Raw genomic sequence first — 20,319 nt, 5'->3', positions numbered from 1 at the left:
TTTTATTTATTGTTAGATAATTCAAATTCTCAAATTGTACAGAGAAAATCATACAGTTTGGGAAGAAACAGACAACGTATATCTGAGTAAACTTTATTACTCTTCCAGAAAATATATTCAGTAACTGTGGTAATGTAGCAACAAGCTTGGGCTCGTACACCTTTGAAATTTTTAAGTAATCTTCAATGATGCTGATCAGGAAATTCTTTCATTGGTGGAATTACTTCTCCAGTTTCCAGAATTGTATCACCCTAGAAAAACAAAGATGCATTAGTAAAAAATCTTGTCTGCAGATGTGCCACTTGGTCAGAAAATCTAGTTCAGTTCTGGCATTCACACTTCAAAAGAGACATAGGCAAAAGAGAAGCTGTCTGAAGATGAGAAACCAGTATTCAAAATCTTAAGGTATAAGGGAACAAATAGGGGGAAGTTTCACTCAAACAAAATGACCAGAAAGGACATGCAACTTGTCTTTACAGAGTGATAAAAGGATAATCTTTATTTTGCTTGGCCCCAAGAAACAGGAGAAGCCCTAGAAAGAAGGTGCAAGGAAACATCTTCACTTTAACATAAGGAGGTAATGTATTCCCAGCAACTGAAAGTATTAGGCAATCACCAGTTTACCATTTGGCTCAGAATGGATATTAGAGACAGAATGTAAACTTTCCTTAGGCAGCTGGTTCAGATGTCTTTCCAAACCTAGACACAGTGTGTACGGCGGAATGGGCACAGATGTTAAAGCCAGAACCAAGTGTGAATCCTGGAAGCCTCCACTGACAAGCTGTATAATTTTAGGCAACGTACGTACCTTTAATTTCAGCTCTCTGTTTAAGATAGCAGATTCTGTCAGCCTGACATAGTCCATGAATTGACTGAGTAGAATTATCCCCATCACCACCTGCCATTCCCTGACCTGGTACAGCTCAGGATTGTAAACCTGTATTATGTTTAAGCCATTATATGTTTTGGGAAAAACTTGTTACCATAGCTAGCATTATCCTAACAGAGAAATTAGTAACTTGAAGTGGTACTAATGCTGCTGTAATAAAAACTGAACCACATGGTACTGGCTTAGCAGTCTGGCTGCAAGGACACTGGCACTGGAGGCTAAAAGATGGAAACAAAAGGCATTAATAACTTAGAAGCAGACTGTCTAATGAACTTGAGGTTCTAGAAGTACAGAAAAAAAGTTATAGTATGTGTTTAACTACTAGTGGCTGCCTTAGGAATGCACTTTAAGAAAGATGAAAAGAGCTTTAAAAAAAGATGCGCCCAGGCAAGAAGTGACTGATTTGAGAGGAGATATAAAAATGAAAATCTAAAAATTTGGGACCTTGCAATATTAGAAAATCAGATTGACTGTTTCTGAATCTCTAAACGTTAAGAGATAACACTGAAAACATTTTGAGAAACAGAAGCCCAACACAACTCAGTAAACAGAGGGACCCAGAATTATGGCAAAGATCAGACTGAAGTAAAGGTAGCCCTTGAACCAGAGTCTATTTCAGGTGGCCTCCACATAGCTGCCACTAAGTTGACAGAGGCAGTAGGATGAGAACAAAGAAATGAGAGAACTTGGTATATGTTGAAACCACAGATACTGGCATATGGGACTGACTAGAAGCAAAAAGACTAGACTCCTCCTACCAAGTATCTTTCTTTCCATGCCTGCCAAATGTTGTGAGAACTAGGTCAAAGAAACCAAACATACAGACAACAAAAGCCTATGAATGTTTGAGCTTAAAACAACCTCTGGCATTCAACCTTCTGTGAGCAGGAGCTGTACAACCCTAAGGAGCGTGTACTTCCCAGTTCTCATTTTAGATGTGGTCTAGGTTGATGATGGAAAAGAAAGAATCCCCCTAGACTAAGCCAGAGGCCAGGAAGAACAATGAACAAAGGTGTTCCTTCCAGAAGCAAAATCAGTGCCCATTCAAGTAACTTCCCACACACAGAGGTTAGGAGTCTTTACAATGTTTGACCACTGGGGTTTCATAACCAAGTGACTACTATGCTGTCCAAATTCCTCCGCTGAATAATGGGTGTGATTGCGGGCAAGGGATACAGTTCACTTGCCATTGATGCTCAAATCTCCAAGAGAAGAATCTGACAGATATTACTGTGCATCATCTAGAGATTTTAGATTTAGGGATGGTTGCAGTGATGGAATGGGACCTTGGGGTTTCTCTCTAGGAAAGGGACTTGTATTATGTGTGTAGGGGATGAAGGAAGCAAAGAGCTATCTGTTGACTAGAAGGAAAGACTGTGGCAAAGATGCCAGGCATGGGAGGCTGGGAAATACAAAAAAGCACAAAGATATTTGGGACCATAAGAATGAGTTCTGGCCAACAGGATTTGAAGAGAAGTGATGTAAGCTACTTGCAAGCTTAGACCTTAAAATCACCCTCTGAAATGTCCAGCCCACTTTCCCTATGATTTTGGAGCCTCATATTCCAGATGAGCTAACTATAATTGTCTGATCTCCACTAGTCTGTGATGTGAACTGGAAATAAACTTTAGTTTTGTTAAGCCACTGAGATTTGGGGGTTTGTTACTGTCTATCCTACTCTACAATATATACATAATGAGCATTCTGCAGGTCTTCAAAGGGGTCAGTGGCCCAGAAACAGGAAAGAACCACAGTGGCAAAAAAGTATGGAAGTAGGGAAGATGCTGTGGAATCACTCTGTGGTCTTCTAAAGAAAGCCCTCTCCTTTTCCTTCAAACAGTAATGGCAAAATAAATAATAAACATACAAATGGAAGAATAAATAAATTACCTAACTGGTTGAAACCAGCAAGATAATTGCGAAGACCTAGGCTCTGATACACATGAATTATACACGATGAAATACAGAAAAAATCCCCTACTACTTCCTAAAGCAGAATTCCAGCTGGAAGAGTTAGCCAGCTTTGGTGGTTCTCCCTAAAATTCCCTTCTGTTGCAGTTGTCAATGGATTATTGTGACCATGTCATTTGATAGCAGCAAGAATCTACATGGAGTTTTGTTTTCTAAAATTACATAACTTTGAGTTCATTATCTGTGACTAGAAATGGAACAAGAACATAACGTATTTGACTCTGCTAAACAGTAACCTCACAAACACCAGTAAAATACCAACTGACTAATAAGTAATCTTTTAATGATGAAAAGACTCATTTTAAATTAGGATAATAGCTTACATATTCATAATATAAAATTTAAAGCACAGATGGACAGATTTTAAATTCGTAGATGGAGAGGTTCTGGTTAAATTGCCATAGGAAATGATAGTTTGTAAATAATAACAGAGGAATTTAGTTGCTGTTACAATGCTCAGGTGTCTGCTCAGGCTAGTGCCCTGAGTCCTTAACCCTACATGAAACGGACAGGGACCAGTGAAAAACTGTTGGAACCTGCAATTCACTTTAGGACTGCAAAGGTTACACAAGTTTTACAGCCAGGGTGAAAAGAAATGTGCCCATGTACCAGGTTCAACTGTAATTGCTATCTCACACTATTTCCTCCTATTTTTTTTTAAGAATTATTATTATTATTTTTTTAAAGAATATACCAAAGACGCACTTAAACTTTCAGTGAGAAGAAAGGAAAATTTTAGTCTAATGATCACTTAGGAAGGAAGGGAAATATAGTAAACAAAAGAAAAAACAGAGATGTTTTAAGACTTACTGGGAATATTCTGGGCTTCCTTTCAACAATGGCATATGGTTTTGTCTGCAATAAAAGCAATGCTCTGTTAATTATGGTGTTAGAGTTTCTTCTAAAATAAAATAGATCATATCCCAAATTTTTAACTTAAGCCCCAAACTTTCAGTAAGCTCCAGACTCATACATCCAATTATTTACTCAAGATCTCTATTTGAGCAAGCAGGCATCGAAAACTTAACCAGATCTGACACTTAACATCCCTCAGCCCCAAACTGTTCCCTTATCTCTGTAAATGGCACTTTCATTCTCCTAGTTATGAAGGCCAAAATCCCTGACTCCTCAGCAGATCCTGCTGGCTCCACCTTGAGATTTTATCTTGAATCTAACTGCTTCTCACCGCCTCTAGTACTATTACCCTTGTCCGCGCCTCTTATCATTTTTTCACCTACTAGTTTCCTGGCTTCTGCTCTCCGCCCTTCAGGCAGAGTAGAGTGATTCTTTTAAAATGCATCACTCCTCTGCTCAAAGTTTCATAATTCTTGGGGGAAAAAAAACCAAAGTCCCTGCCATGATCTCTAAGAACGTGATGTTTTTTCAATCCTAGAAATATTTAGTTAAATACAGCTAGGACAAGGTAAATCAACCCAGGGCATAAAGAGGCGAATATCAAATTTAATAAGTTCAGAAGAGACTGGGACAATCCATATGCTCTGATATTTAGAGTATTTGTCATGTTTAGGATAATCAGGCTACTAGAGATTCTAAACGATGAGTTTGAGGAGTCTAGTTAAAATGCATAATTGATTTAGATGTGTGATTTTTAAATTTACAAAGATTTTCCTTTTTAGAGTCATTAATATGTCCTATAAATACTTAAAAATAAAACTGAATATATAAAATTTAAAATGCAGTTTGAAACATTTAAGAGAATTCGATTATGTTTGTAAGTGGAATTGTTTCAGGAAAGTTCAATTTGAATTGATCCAAAGACAATAAGAACAAAGAAAGGAGACTGTTCATATATTACTACATGTACATGTAGTTTAAGAATTTTAAAATTGCATTCAAAACATTAAGAGAAAGGTTTTAAAATTTGAAACTTAGAAACTGAAAGTTCTTTCTCCACATAAAAACCACTCTTAGATATTAAAAACAAAAACAACAACAAAAATTTCACTGACAGAAAGTAATATTTCTTCTTCTCTAGGGTCTTGCATGTTTAGACAGTGAAAAAAATAACAGGTATGATATGAAGTGGCCTGTGGACTTGCAGGTGAACATGAATATAAAACTTTAAGCTCATCAATAAGAGAAATGTAAACTATACTCAGACTGTTAGACATATATTGTTAGCCTCCTTAACCCCCAACTCTTAATTCCCACTAGCCTCCACTAATCTCATGTTTCTAACATGTAAGACAGGCCATGTCCACTCAGACTTCCGTAGAAACTGATATGACAGCACATGCTCCTAGACAAATTTACTTCCTCCCCATCAGCAGAAAGTCCTCCTTTACAAAACCCTACATATAACTTCTGTCATGTAGGAAGAAATTTTCCTCTACCTTTCTGGGTTCTTAGGCTGGCCTAAGAACTAAATTGACATAAAACAGATTAACAGGAGAAAATCGAACAAAATTTAATAACATGTATACATGGGAGAAACCCAGGAGAACTGATTAACTCCCCAAATGAGTGAAGTCCTCACTTTAAATACCATCTTCAGCTAAAGACAAAAGAAGATTTGGGAGTAGGTGTTTGGGACTTCAAAGGAGAGGAAGACAATTCACATGGAGATGGAAAAGCAAAAGTTTGGTAAATAAATGTCTGCTGGGCTATATAGAGACAATGGGACCCAGAGGGGAATTTCAACAGCCTTTGCAAGGTTCCTCCCGGTCTACCACACCTAAAGTTCGTATTACAGTTATCTACAGAGATAGTTCCCCTCCTCTAGTCTACATTATTTTAGCAAGTTAAGGGGGAGGTCAAAGTTGCTTCCTGAGTCTTTTAGGCCTTGATTGTTTTTAGTTCAAAATAATCTGCATGCCAAAGAGACATTGTGGGGTGGCAAATTTTGCTTCCTTGAACATTCAAGGCTAGAAATCTTAGTCATAAATGACTCTGAACTTTGGTTTCATCCCCAACTTAACTTGAATTATTTCTTCTTTAAAAATTATCTTCTGGGGACTTTCCTGGTGGTCCAGTAGTTAGGACTGCAAGCTCCCAATGCAGGGGGCATGGGTTCAATCCCTGGTCAGGGAACTAGATCCCACATGCATGCCACAACTAAGAGTCCACATGCCGCAACTAAGACCTGGCACAGCCAAATAAATAAATATTTTTTAAAAAATTATCTTCCAGCTCACTTTACATTTTCATTTCTGTTATCTCTGCCCTAACCAGATTCTCAACTAACATCTACTGAACTGCAACAGTGTCCAGCTGATTTGCCTGACATCAATACTTTCCTTCCTCCAATTCACCCTACATAGCAATGCTTTTTATGTTTTCCTAAATATATCACTATATCAATTCACTCTCCTATTTAAAAATGGAAAGCTTCCCACTTCCTATCACATAAAGTTCAGCCTAGCTTTCAAGACTTTCTACTAATTGGTCTCATCCTACTAAGCCAAGAAACACAGTTCTAGGCAACGCTGTCTTAGGTAGATAGGACCATGCTTACTACTTATCTTTCTTTCTAACTGAACAGCTTTTCTCCTCCATACTTTCACCCAAATCATATGGATCTTCCAACTTTACTATAAATTTCTTGAGATCAGGAATTGTCATATATTCTTACCACAGCAATAAAGGAAGAAGACATAAAGTCATTCCATAGTTGATGATCAACACACATAATCTTAGTGAAGAGACTGTTGTCAGCAATCAGAATTTTAAAGAACCCACACAATCAACAGAAAACAAGTGATTTAAGAATGAATTTTCTGAGAACCCCAGTTATTTGTCTCACTCTCCTTTCAACAGGCTAAAGGAAAGCAAACCTCAGCTGGGTTGGCTACGATTTGTTAGGCAGTCCCAAACTTTTTTTTACTGGATCACTTCATAGTAAATTGCTGATTGGTTTATTACTGTAGTGTGCATTTCCTACAAATAAGGACAATAGTCTTAAAATAATCACAATACAGCCATCAAGATCAGGAAATTAAAATTGATACATTAATACCTTCTATCTAGTCTGAAGAACCCATTCAAATTTTATCAATTGTCTCGATAACTGTTTGGAGGTCTCAGAAAACCCCCTCTTACATAACCAGTTCTCCTTCGTGTAGGCTCTTGAAAGTTCTGACTGCCATCTTTGTTCTTCTGATGAAGCAGATTGTGCCCGTGAATCAAGTTTGCATTTACTTGACAAGTCTCTTTAGTCTTCTTCAATCTGGAACAAATCTTCCAGTGGTTCTTTAACTTTCATGATCTTGACATTTTCGAAGGCAACAAGCCACTTATTATGCAGAAAAGTCCCTCAATTTTGGTTTGCTTTAAGTTTCCTCATGATTAGAGTCAACTTACATTTACATTTTTGGCAGGAACATCGGAAAACTGATGCTGTTTTCTTCTTGTTTCATCCTAACGCGTAGTACACAACTTCAGTTTGTCTGATTATTGGTAATGTAATTTAGATTTCTTGATTAAGGTGGTGTCTGCCAGGTTTCCTCCACTACAAAGTTACTCTTTTTCCCTTTGTAACAAATAAGTATATTGAAGGTAGGTATTTGGGGATTAATTTTAGCACCTTTTGATGTTCCCTGGCTGAATAAAATATTACTGTGACGATTCTCAAATGGTGACTTTTCTTGTCCATTTATTATTTAGCAATCTACTGTACCAAAAAAAAGCTTTCCCTTCTATCCATTAATTTATTTATTTATATGAGTATGGACTCATGGATTTGCATTGTTTATTCAGCTGGCTATCATCTATTACTATCATTATTTATTTTGCTGCTCAAATGGTCCCAATGGGAGTCTTTTCGAGCTGACTCTGTCCTTTTGGTTTATCACCATCATTCTCTGAACACTTTTTTACTTTCTGGCACAACTTCATCTTGTACTTTCCCTGCTCCAGCCCTGGAATCGGCCATTTCTCCAAGTAATTCTGGATCCTTTCAGTGGAGAACTATATTTAGAAAATAAGCTGCTAGATGTGCTAGTTACCATGGGGTAGCACTGCTCACAGGCCCTATCAGTGGACAGAGCTAGGGGGTGTCCACATTTACAATTATATTTATTTCTATATCTATCAATACATACTAAAAATCATGAGTCACACCAATACTTCCAATTCCATTCCAGTACCACAAGGTTTTCTCCCTTTAGTCCATATGCATAACCTGACAAGAAGAATCCTGGGTCCCAATATCATCAACATATGTACTTATCTGATCAATCTTCCTGTATATAACCAATCTCCTGTCACCACCACCACACTCTAGTATAAACAACCTCCTCACCTCATTCAGGTTCTGACACCTTATTCTGGGTTGCCAGCTCCATCACTGCCCCAAACCACACTTCTTCTTGATGTCCTCCTCCCCTTGCTCAGGTTCCAATATCCTACACCAGGTTGCTGCCACCGCTGCTTTCCAAACAGGTATACTCACCAACCCCCCACCCACTCAGCAACCCACTCAGGACCTAATACTCCTCATTGGGTACAAGAATGCCCTCCTTACTCTTTGAGTTACAAAATTCCATGCTGGGCAACAACCACCACCCTCCTTTCCATGCCACTCCCCAAAATGCACTCCTTCCTCACCCTGCCTGGGATCTAACTCCCTACACCAGGGTATCCCTAGCTTTTAAAATATGGCAACAGACTGAGTTCAATCATCACATGCAAAATCTTTCAGTGAAAAAAATTCAAGCTTTTGGACATGCCGAATTCTAAAGAAAGTTGTGAAAAACCAGACAGAGCAAAGGAAAAGAAAATGATGACAAAGATAACCTTTACCTATTATGAATTTATCTTATACCAGATTTGCGCTCAAAAAAAAAGGAGCAGAAATTCTTTTCTCCCTTCCAACTCAGGACCCAGAGTTTGCACCAGTATTACTAGGTCAACTACATTTCTGATCACTTAAACATTGTTTCTACGAGGAAATGCAATTCAAGTTGTAAACAACTAATATAAAGATTAATTTTTTGAAAATCCATACATTACCTAAGTTTCATTAAACCTTTTACCTAAAAGGATTCAAAGTAATTCAAAATCAGTTATAAGTGGCAGATTATTTCCACTAAGTAGAGCAGGGTAAGGCTTAGCCACATAGGAAATAATTTTGTACAACATTAAAAATAAATTCTGAAAAATACATACTTAAAGTATACTTACAGTCACGTGATATTTGAGATAATAGTGAATAACCCAGACAGGGATCAGTACATGGGTAAAAGCAAAGATACCGTGTCGATACGTCTTATAGATCTGGGGGAAAAGCATACTTGAAATAGACATCTAATTTTTTCACATTTATGGCAGAAAAAAAAAAGCATCAGTGATATAACAATATCTTGATTATCGTAAAACCTCTAAATGCTACATATTTTCTTATAGTCTGTAGCTAAACTCACACACTGAATGTTCTTACTAAACAGTGCCTGCTAGATGACACCTACACAGTTCAAAGCAAAGGAGGCTTAAGACAAGCAGCATTTTGCAAAATTATAGTACTGTACTTACAAATATATGTTTTTAAAGACTTATAAAATACCATACTTATTATAAGTTTAAGATAAAACATGACATAAATAATGAAAGAATCATTCTAATCAATTTAACCAGAGCAGTAAGAACTACAGAATATTCAGGTAAAGTCATTTCCCTAATTTATCAATTTCAGATAGCATAATCAACACCACTTGTATCATTCTAGGCATAGGGCAGACAACCTTGAGTGCACTAATGCTGGAAAAAGAATGTTTTACACACTAGAATAAAGGCGTTCCAAGCTCACTTTCAGGTGCCTTCAGACAGTATTTTTAAAAAGAAAGGCAAAAGACAGCTAAAAATAGAACTTTTCCATGGCAGTCAATTTGACTGAAACAGACCTATCCTTTCAGGGAAAGGACAATCTAGATTCTAAGTGTTATAACAGATATGATTATGAAAGAAAAAGTTAACTCAAACTAAGGTAAGACAGATTTCAACAAATGATTATTTACTTCCTTACATCACTTGCTTATGGGTGGGATGTCAGCTTTCAACCAGTGGCTGCCAAATCAGTAAGTAATGTCAGAGATACAAAGGGTGAGAAGAGAGTTGAATTAGCTTGATTTTACCACTATAAATAAGTATCTAATGCCATTTTCTTAGAAAAATTTGCACCAGACTTTGTAGCACAACAAGAAAGATACACACGGATTTCAAAGTGAACTCCTTCAATTCCTAGCCCTGGGACCACAGGTAAATCAATGAATTTTTGTAGGTCTTGGTTTCCACACATTTGAAATGAAGATTGGAAACGGTTTCTACCTCAGGGAAGTAAAAAATTAAAAAAAGTCACACGTGTAAAACCCTCAGCAAAGTGCCAGGCACAAAGTAAGCACTCAAGTGTTACTTATATTATTACCATTATTATTAGCCAAAGTCGCAAGGAATTCTGAGACACAGCATTCATCACCCATAATTGATGTGATTTAATTAATGATCTCAAGAAAATGTCAAGAGACCCTAAAAATAAAGACAGCACCTGAGTGAGTGATTTTCTGCAGAGTAAATTTCAGGAACGGCATTCTTAAATGAAAGTGTGTTCAACAAACAGTAGTGGTTAAGAAAGGGGGATCTTGAATATGACTCACTAAGCATACCAATAGCACCCCCTCTTTTACGGTCATTACATGGAGCTGTAATACCAGCTAGAAGTTCATTGTGCCTTCTGGTTAGTCGAGTGTAGTGTTAGTTGGTCTCTACAATCTCAAACTCAAAAATCAGACAAGTGTTTTCAAATACTAAAATCACTTTAACTGTAGTGAATCCTTGGCCATCATTCTGAGGGAGGGTCTCCACAGTCAAAAGAGAACCAAGCCTGCAGCGTCCTGTAAAACCTAGGCAAAGATTCTCCTCCTTCTCATCACACTTGACAGCCAAAGAGCATGACAATCCCAAAGCCATACAAGCTCCGGATTCCTGACTCCCAGCCCCATGACTCCTGGGACCAGCGAGCGTCGCAGCTAAACCTAAGTCTCGGCAGAACCTGATGCTCCCTTGGAAAACTACCAGAACTTTCGGGGGCAGATCGAGTCAGTCCCTAATGTGGCTATAGTGAGCAGACGTCCCAGAAGCCAGGCTGGGGACCGCGACGGGGCGGGAGTCAGGGTGGGAGTGAGGGCCGTCACTCACCACGTTCTTCCAAGGGGCCCCGTCCTGCAAAAACTTATTCCAGAATTGCTCCATAGGCCACACCCTCCGGGGGGGCAGCACCGGTTCCCGGGGGCTCAGCTCCTGATCCTTCAGCCATCGCCTTCTCAGCTCTCGCAGCTGCTGCAGCCGCAGTTTCTCGTCGGGCGTATACCCCGACATGTCGTCGCGGCTACCAAGGCAGCAGGACACGGCGCGCCCCCGAACCAGGGTCTTGTCACTTACGCGCGCTCCCGCTCTGCAAAGCGACCTTGCGAGGACGCCAGGGAGCGGCGCGCCGCTGTGACGTCACTCTGACCCTGCCCCCGAGCGGCTCCAATGCGCGCGTAACGGCTGGGCGTGCGCAAAGCCGTGCACATGCTTTCCTGCTTAACAGGCCGCGATAACTAAGGTGTGGCTGGGGCACCTTAGTTGCGGGATGAGAGGGGAAGTGACGGATGAGAGAAGGTATGAGAGGTCAGAGGAGTAGAGGTTCTGATAAGGAAGAACTGGTGTGCTGGGAGTTGGAAGGGTGAGAATATGTGATTCAATGAATGTGATGTCCAAATGTGAAATTCTTCATTTGCCTCTCCCGCCTTGGAAATCCTCTTCTGTGACCTGCAGTGTCTGTGGAGACCCGTTACATCTAAGGTTAAATCCCAGACTTGTCAGTGACTGGTAGAGTGACCTTGAGCAGCTGTCTCAGTCTGTTCCTTCATCTCTATCACAGAAGTAAAGAGTCTCTTTAGCAGAATTATTCACACTTTGACATTCACACTTTGACCCAGCAATCTAGAATTCTAGAACTCTATCCTAAAGACACCGTGGTAAAAGTATGTGCAAGACTATTCACTGCAGCATCATATATAATAAAATGCTGGAAATTGCCCCCAAATCCCTCAATAAGTGGCTAGTTGAATAAATTATGGTAAAATAATGCAATGAAGTGCTCTGTATACAATTGGAGCGAGCGCCTGAATACATAGAGTGTTAGTTGAAAAAAGCTACGTGGAGAGAAGTGTATATAGTATACTACCTTTTATCTAAAAAGGGGGCGGTGGTAGTAATACTAAATATATATATTTGCTTAAAGTTTAAAAATAATGGAAAGGAAAATTGTTTTTTTAAAATGTTACTTATAGGGAGAGGAAGGGAGCTGGCTAGAAGAGACAGAGATAGAAGCTAAACTCTGAATTTATAAAAAAGCAGCCTCTAAAAATCAAAAATAAAAATACATGGATCTAACTGATCCGTTTGGTGGCATACTTTCAAAAATACACACCATTTCAGGTAACTTAAACCCATCAAATTACTGTACATCCATAGAGAGATATACCTCAAAGAAAAAGGAACCGCAGAAGAAGAATGACGTAAGAAAAGAAAGAAGTCAAACTATTTTAAGTGATAATATTGTTGGTGGTATTGTTAATATAACACTGAAAATAAACATTTATGCTGGGATTTTTGTTATTGGAGAAAGGAGATACAAATGTAAATTGTATGAGTTTAAGTAAAAACTCTGTAGCCCTAAATTTGGAATAATCAGTATTAACTCGTGATGTATTTTATCTTTAAATAAATAGATAATTTTATCTTAGCTTTGCCTATTAAATGGCCTAAAAAATATGGCCAACCTAGTAACTATGAACATCTATAGCTCCTAGATTGTGATTTCTTTTTTTTATTTTATTTTTTTTATTTATTTATTATTTTTTGGGGGGTACACCAAGTTCAATCATCTGTTTTCATACACATATCCCCGTATTCCCTCCCTCCCTCGACTCCCCCCCCACCCTCCCCGTCCCAGTCCTCTCAGGCATCATCCATCCTCGAGTTCAACTCCCTTTGTTATACAACTTCCCACTGGCTATCTATTTTACAGTTGGTAGTATATATATGTCTATGCTACTCTCTCACTTCGTCTCAGCTTCCCCTTCACCCCCCGCCCCCCAAACCTCGAGTTCTCCAGTCCATTCTCTGCATCTGCGTCCTTGTTCTTGTCTTGTCACTGAGTTCATCAGTACCATTTTTAGATTCCGTATATATGAGTTAGCATACAATATTTGTCTTTCTCTTTCTGACTTACTTCACTCTGTATGACAGACTGTAGGGCTATCCACCTCATTACATATAGCTCCATCTCATTCCTTTTTATAGCTGAGTAATATTCCATTGTATATATATGCCACATCTTCTGTATCCATTCATTTGTTGATGGGCATTTCGGTTGCTTCCATGTCCTGGCTATTGTAAATAGTGCTGCAGTAAGCATTATGGCACATGTTTCTTTTGGGATTATGGTTTTCTTTGGGTATATGCCCAGGAGTGGGATTACTGGGTCATATGGTAGTTCCATTTTTAGTTTTTTAAGGAACCTCCAAATTGCTTTCCATAGTGGCTGTACCAACTTACATTCCCACCAACAGTGCAGGAGAGTTCCCTTTTCTCCACACCCTCTCCAACATTTGTTGTTTCCAGATTTTGTGATGATGGCCATTCTGATGGGTGTGAGGTGATACCTCATTGTGGCTTTGACTTGCATTTCTCTGATGATGAGTGATGTTGAGCATCTTTTCATGTGTTTGTTGGCCATCTGTATGTCTTCTTTGGAGAAATGTCTATTTAGGTCTTCTGCCCATTTGTGGATTGGGTTATTTGCTTTTTTGGTATTAAGCTTCATAAGCTGCTTGTATATTTTGGAGGTTAATCCTTTGTCCGTTGTTTCATAGGCAACTATTTTTTCCCATTCTGAGGGTTGCCTTTTAATCTTGTTTATGGTTTCTTTTGCTGTGCAAAAGCTTTTAAGTTTCATGAGGTCCCATTTGTTTATTCTTGATTTTATTTCCATGATTCTAGGAGGTGGGTCCAAAAGGATTTTGCTTTGATATATGTCATAGAGTGTTCTACCTATGTTTTCCTCATGGAGTTTTATAGTGTCTGGCCTTACATGTAGGTCTTTAATCCATTTGGAGTTTCTTTTTGTGTATGGTGTTAGCAAGTGTTCTAATTTCATTATTTTACATGTAGCTGTTCAATTTTTCCAGCACCGATTGTGATTTCTAAATACCATTTTCCATTAAAAGGAACCAAGGTTCCTTGGAACAGCACTTCTCAAAGCATTTTGCTCCCCAAATCTCTTTAAATTCTTAAAATTGTTGAGGGCCCCAAAGAGTTTTTATTTATGTGGGTTATATCTATTGATGTTTACTGCATTAGAAATTAAAACATTTAAAAATAACAAAATATCTATTAACAAAAATTACTTAGTGGGAAGAGTGCCATTGTTTTGTATTTTTGTAAATCTCTTTAATGTCTGGCTTAATAAACCACAGCAGAATTCTTAGGACTGCTTCTGCGTTCAATCATAATATCCCACATCATGTAACCTTTGGGAAACTCTGTATATATTTGTGAGAGAATGAGAGTTTAAAAGGGCAAATAGCATCTTAGTATTATTATGAAAATAATTTAGACCTCACAAACCCCACGAAAGGATCACAGGGACTCCCAGGGGCTCCCAGATAACACTTGGAGAACAATCAATTTGGAGAAATAGCTAATTTCAGGTTCGAGTTAGGAAATGTAAAATAAGCCTGGAACATCTTGTCTTAGCAGAAAGCAGAGAAGTTTTAAAAGACTAGTAGGGTCATGTCAAAAAGATTCAGAAGACAACTTGAATAGACTGACATTGGTCAAAGATGAAATGATTTGAGCATCAATAGGTATAGTGACTTCAGTGGGATGAAAAATGTCAAATACATTCACATACATGAGTTCATAATGATTTTTAAAAGCTTATTGGTCACTTTTTGATGGTGTTAGGGAGCCAACTTATTATTTTGAAAATTGATAAGTAGAGGAAAAATCAAGCATTTTTCTGGGCTCTTTATATCTTAAAGTAACATCTTAAAGTAACAAAATAGTGGATGAGGGGAAATTTATTCAAAGAAGCATAAAAACCTAATAAACGAAGAATGGATGGCAGAGTTAGTATATCACTATTTTGCAACCTTTAGTTTACTAATGAATCAATGCCCCGATATCGAGGTTGACATCCCCAAAAGAGAGCAACTGCGCCTCCTGGTGGAAGACTGCCTCACTGCCTGTGAAGTAGCCTTGCTAAACAAAAAATTGAACCTGAATCTGACCAAGTTTCTAGATATAACCACTCATTTAAAGGAAATATAAGGGAGAGAGGAACTCCTTATATAAAACTAAAATGATACATGCAGAAAAACCTAGATTATAGAAACTTCAGACAAGCAACTCAGATTCGTAAACAAAAATATATGGAGGTGAAAGAAATTGGGGGGGGGGCAGGGAGTGAGAGACAGAGAGAGAACCTATAGATTAAGAGAAACAACTTAACAATAAGAAAACAAACAACCCAATTTAAAAACTGGCCAAAAACCATAACAGACACCTCACCAAAGAAGATATACAGATGGCAAGTAAGCATATGAAAAGATGCTCCACATCGTATGTTATCAGGGAAATGCAAATTAAAACAATAAAATACCACTACACACCTATTAGAATGGCCAAAATTTGGAACACTGACAGCACCAAATACTGTGGGAGAGGATGCAGAGGAACAGGAATGCTCATTCACTGCTGATGGGAACGCAAAATGGCACAGCCACTTTGGAAGACTCTGAGGCTTCTTTCAAAATAAGACATTCTCTTATCATAAAATCCAACAATTTTGTTCTTCGATATTTACCCAATGGAGCTGAAAACTTATGTCCACACAAAAGCCTGCACACACATGTTTACAGTAACTTCATTCATAGTTGCCAAAACTTGGAAGCAACCAAGATGTCCTTCAGTAGGTGACTGGTTAAATAAACTGTGAAACATCCAGACAATGGCATATTATTCAGTGCCAAAAAGAACTGAGCTATCAAGCCATGAAAATACATGGAGGAATCTTAATTGCTTATAGCTAAGTGAAAGAAACAAAACTGAGAAGGCTACATACTGCATGATTCCAGCTATATGATATTCTCTAAAAGACAAAACTAAGGAGACAATAAAAGATTAGTGGTTGCCGAGGTGGGATGAGGTGGGGAGATGAATAGGCAGAGCACAGAGGATTTTTAGGGCAGTGAAAATATTCTGCATGATACTATTATAATGATGGATAAGTTATACATTTGTCTAAACCCACTGAATTCACAACACCGAGAGTGGACTTTGGGTGATTATGATATGTTGATGTAGGTTTATCCTTAGTTTAAAAAAAAAGTCCTGTTCTGGTGAGTGATGTTGATAATGGGGGAGGCTATGCATGTGTGAGAACGAGGGTTATATGGGAAATTTCTATACCTTTCTCTCAATTTTATTGTAAACCTAAAACTGCTCTTAAAAAAATTTTTTTTAGAAAGAGAGACAATGAGAGAAATTTGAATACTACCTCAATCTTTTATGATATTAAGAATTTTCTGTTCATTTTTATGTGTGATGATATTGTGGTTATATTTTTAAAGAGTCATTCTTATCTGTTAGAGATACCTCCTGAAATACTTATGAACGACAGGATATGATGCCTGAAATTTACTTCTAAATAACAGAAGAGGGAGGAAAGAATACGGCGGAAATAAGATTAGTAATGAGTTGGTAATTCTTGAAGCTGACTGATAGGTAAGTGGGAGTTAATTATACTCTTCTCATATACTATTTTGTATATGTTTGAAATTCTTCCAAATAAAAATTTTTTTAAAGATTTATGCCTTTATGCCGCCGACTTAGGTTAGCCTACTTAGGCTCTCAACTCTGTCGTGATGAGATCCCTACTCAATACTCTGTAATGGCCTATATGGGAAAATAATCTAAAAAAAGAGTGGATATATGTGTATGTGTAACAGATTCACTCTGCTATACACCTGAAACTAACACAGCATTGTAAATCAACTATACCCCAATAAAGATTAAAAAAAAAAAGAATTAAAACCACAAACAACAACAACAAAAAACAAGTGTGTGTGAGTCCCTGAGTGCTAATTATCCCCAGAAGGGCTGTGTTTAGGTCTGCAGTGAGGCATTCAATAGCCCAAGTAAGTGTTTCCTTTGTGAGAAGAGTTAAACACATCTAGCAGTTTCTTGAATTTGGGGCCTTCATTCTGACTTGCTCTGGAAACTTACCACACTTTCCCCTGCTTTCCACCACCACCACATTTAAAAAGGAAAAGAAAGAAATGAAATCAATATTTTTTTGGAAAATATATTCTTATACCACTGGCTACTGCCTACCATGTTTCCACCCCTTCCCATTTACCTATGGCTGTGAAATCCATCAAGACAAGTTGAATAAAAATAAAGCACCATGGGAGAGCATGTCCAGCTCAGCACACCTGGGAAATGTACTCACAAATTCAGTCGGTTGGCAGCACCTGGATAACTACTTGATATTCCCACAGGAGGGCACTCTAACTTTCTGAAAAATCATAAAATCAATTAAATTGGGTTTTACATAAGGTCTCATTAACCAGCTCATAAAACTTGGAAAGAGCTATGGCACGGTGGGGATGGAAACGAAGGGACCAGGAGATAAACTGAGAAGTTGTCTTCTGTCAGTAAACTAACCTTTTCAACTTTGGATCTGTCTAATAAGGGTCTATACTTCCAGCTATGTTTTTTAAAGCCAGTTTGATTTGACCCTTGCAAGAATGCACTCGTTGGGGCAGACATGAGATTGAGGCCATAGAGTTCAGGTGGTAGGGGACAGAGGCTGAACTGTGTGCAGGACCACCTTCCCCCACCCCCACTGGTCTGAGTCTGCCAGCAGGAACTGAGATGACAGTTCCATATCAAAGTTCCCTTTCCTTCCTTCAGTCAAAATTTAAAAGCCTCTGTGCTGTCTTCATTTTAAGTACTATTTAACGCTACTGTCGAAAAAATATTTAATTTCCTTATAAATTCCTTTATCTCCTAGTAAGTTTCTTTCATCTTGTGCTTCTGCTTTAAAGAAAAACATTGTATCATTCTACCATACCAGGCATCATTATTTCCAAAAGGGCAAAGGGAAAAAGGATGCTTGCTTATGTTGATCAGAAAAATCTGCGAAGATGCTTAAGAGGGGGCATTCTCCTACAAATCCATACTCTGAAGCTTTTTTTTTAAAACCGGTGTTTTAGAGGTGTACTGAAACTAATATAATGAGCAGCTTCATGGTGAGGTTCATCACTAATGGAGGCAGAAGATCACACACTGTGTGCTAGAGGTAGAGCTTTGGGCTAAACCCTTCGTTTAACATTATAGTTTCCATCTATGGAGAGCACGGTTGGCATGACTACAAGTGTCTTAATTTCCTTTTGAGATTAGTAGAGCAGACTAAGTTGTTTGACATCTCAAGCATTTATTAGTTCACAACAATGTCCATTGCTCAAGTTTTTACTTCTCTTTGGATGCCTGCACTTTCAGTGGCAAGTGATGCCAATCAGAAATCACCCTAGAAAGAAGAACTGATGAAAATCATTAACCCTGTACCACAGAAGGTATCCGCTAGTTCTCTGCAAGAGCTTCTAAATTTTATGTTTTTGTTTCAATGATAATTTTTAAAATGTAGTACAGGCATACTCTAGATAACCATATCCACTAACCAATAACCACTTTATAACCAAATACCTAAATTTGCACATGCGTTTATGATTGCCTGGGAGCCCAGTGGAGGCCACGTGATGTTACAACACGCTATGTAGATAAAGGCACCACAGTCATCCGGTGGCAGGGAGGTGGTGAATGGAGCCACCTCACAGCACACAGCAGCGATCCCATCTTAGTGTTTATTGCTAGCAACAGTTCATTCAGTAAATGCGGTAATACATAGGCAAAATGAAGAAGTTTTCATTGTGCCTTCCTATTGTTAGACTGTTATATTACTATCGCAATTTGGAGGGTGCTGTTAAGCAGATCAGCCCAACAAAACGACAAATAGTTTAAAATTAATGTCGTTGTTTAAAAAGAAAAATAAGAAGCAATGCTCAGTAGCTCAGTGTTCCAGCATGTTTGAAATCAAGGCAATATACAACGAAGCAGAAAACCCCAAAGCACATCTTTCCATTATTCAACCCAACATCATTGTTTTTGTTTTATGAAAACATACCCATTATTTGAATTTTATTCACGTTATATTTTTGTTCTCATTTAATTTGTAAGCTAATTTCTGTTTTATAGTTGAAGCAGAATATAGACAGTGAGGTTATATGTAATTCGTGTTTGTGTATATTTAAGGAAAGTTATAATGAAAATTATTTTATTCTAGAAATATGCAAGAATTTGTTTTCCCTCCTTTAAAAGTGATTATTACATTACTCAAATTTGAAAGGTACTACTGTAATATCATACGGGTTTATTTCTTAAAAATAATATATAACTATATATTATTAACATAAATTATAAATATATATATAACTATATATTATTCATATATGTAAAGTATAAAGTTAATAATGACCAACAGGGAATAAACTAAGGGAAAAAACAGAGTAAGCATGTAGTCATAAGAGTTGCACTGCTTTTGGGGAACTAGAGTGACAACTAACTTTTTGTAAGATCTAGTATTCTTACATGTAAGAGGTCATTTCTTAATTTCAACCTAGGAAATTACATTTCATAAATGATACAGCTCACAAAATATCAGGGCAAAGTATTTAAGCCCAAGATTTTCTGAAGTCTGCCAGGAGGACAATTTTTCTTCTCTTTCTTCCTTTCTTTTTCTTTTCCTTTTTCCCCCCATGAGCAACTGATTTTGTCTTTTTTCCCCCCCTTAATTTTAGTTGGCTTTCTTAGATGAAAGAGATGACTTTTGGAGAAATACAGGGAGGTGGAATCTGAATCATCCCAATGGATTATAACACAGAGTTACATAATAATTGATAAATTTGTCTTCACTTCTTTACTTACTAGATCTGATGTGAGAGTCTTTTGGTCCATATTATTAATTAAAAGAAGTATTAACATTTTAAATTAACATTAAAACCTTTCATCATTATGAAAATGCAGCTGTCTTCTGTTTGAGTTTTTGAAATAACAGTTTATTTCTTTGCTGCTCATAAGTTATCTTTCATCTCCACACACCTGTTTTAGTGTATTCATGGATTTCTATAATGAAATGAGCGATGGGAACATCTGAATAGCTTCTTTGTTCTCTTTTCTCTACTTACACATTTCATGAGCATGAATATGCAGTGGTCATAACCTGGAGGAGTTATTGCTATTCTCCCCACTTCCTCGTTCATGCAGCATGGCCCAGCAGGCATTAGTTTACTAAACTTTTGCTTTTTCATCTCCATATGGATTGCTTTCCTCCCTTT

General features: G+C 37.7%; 1 protein-coding gene across 1 annotated transcript; it reads right to left on the bottom strand.

The window, feature by feature from the left end:
- Window positions 1–79: 79 nt before the first annotated feature.
- NDUFB6 (NADH:ubiquinone oxidoreductase subunit B6) lies at window positions 80–11,307 on the bottom strand. Its single transcript, XM_057720330.1, has 4 exons — window positions 11,009–11,307; window positions 9,002–9,094; window positions 3,671–3,715; window positions 80–251 (listed from the first exon to the last, which is right to left on the bottom strand). The coding sequence occupies exons 1-4, from the start codon at window positions 11,186–11,188 to the stop codon at window positions 183–185; spliced, it is 387 nt and encodes a 128-aa protein (XP_057576313.1). The 5' UTR covers window positions 11,189–11,307; the 3' UTR covers window positions 80–182.
- Window positions 11,308–20,319: the final 9,012 nt, after the last annotated feature.

This window comes from Hippopotamus amphibius, chromosome 2 (assembly GCF_030028045.1).
Source record: "Hippopotamus amphibius kiboko isolate mHipAmp2 chromosome 2, mHipAmp2.hap2, whole genome shotgun sequence".
In the NCBI taxonomy this organism is placed as follows: Eukaryota; Metazoa; Chordata; class Mammalia; order Artiodactyla; family Hippopotamidae; genus Hippopotamus; species Hippopotamus amphibius.
The sequence above is the reverse complement of the archived record's forward strand: the minus strand, read 5'-3'. Positions and strand labels throughout refer to the sequence as shown.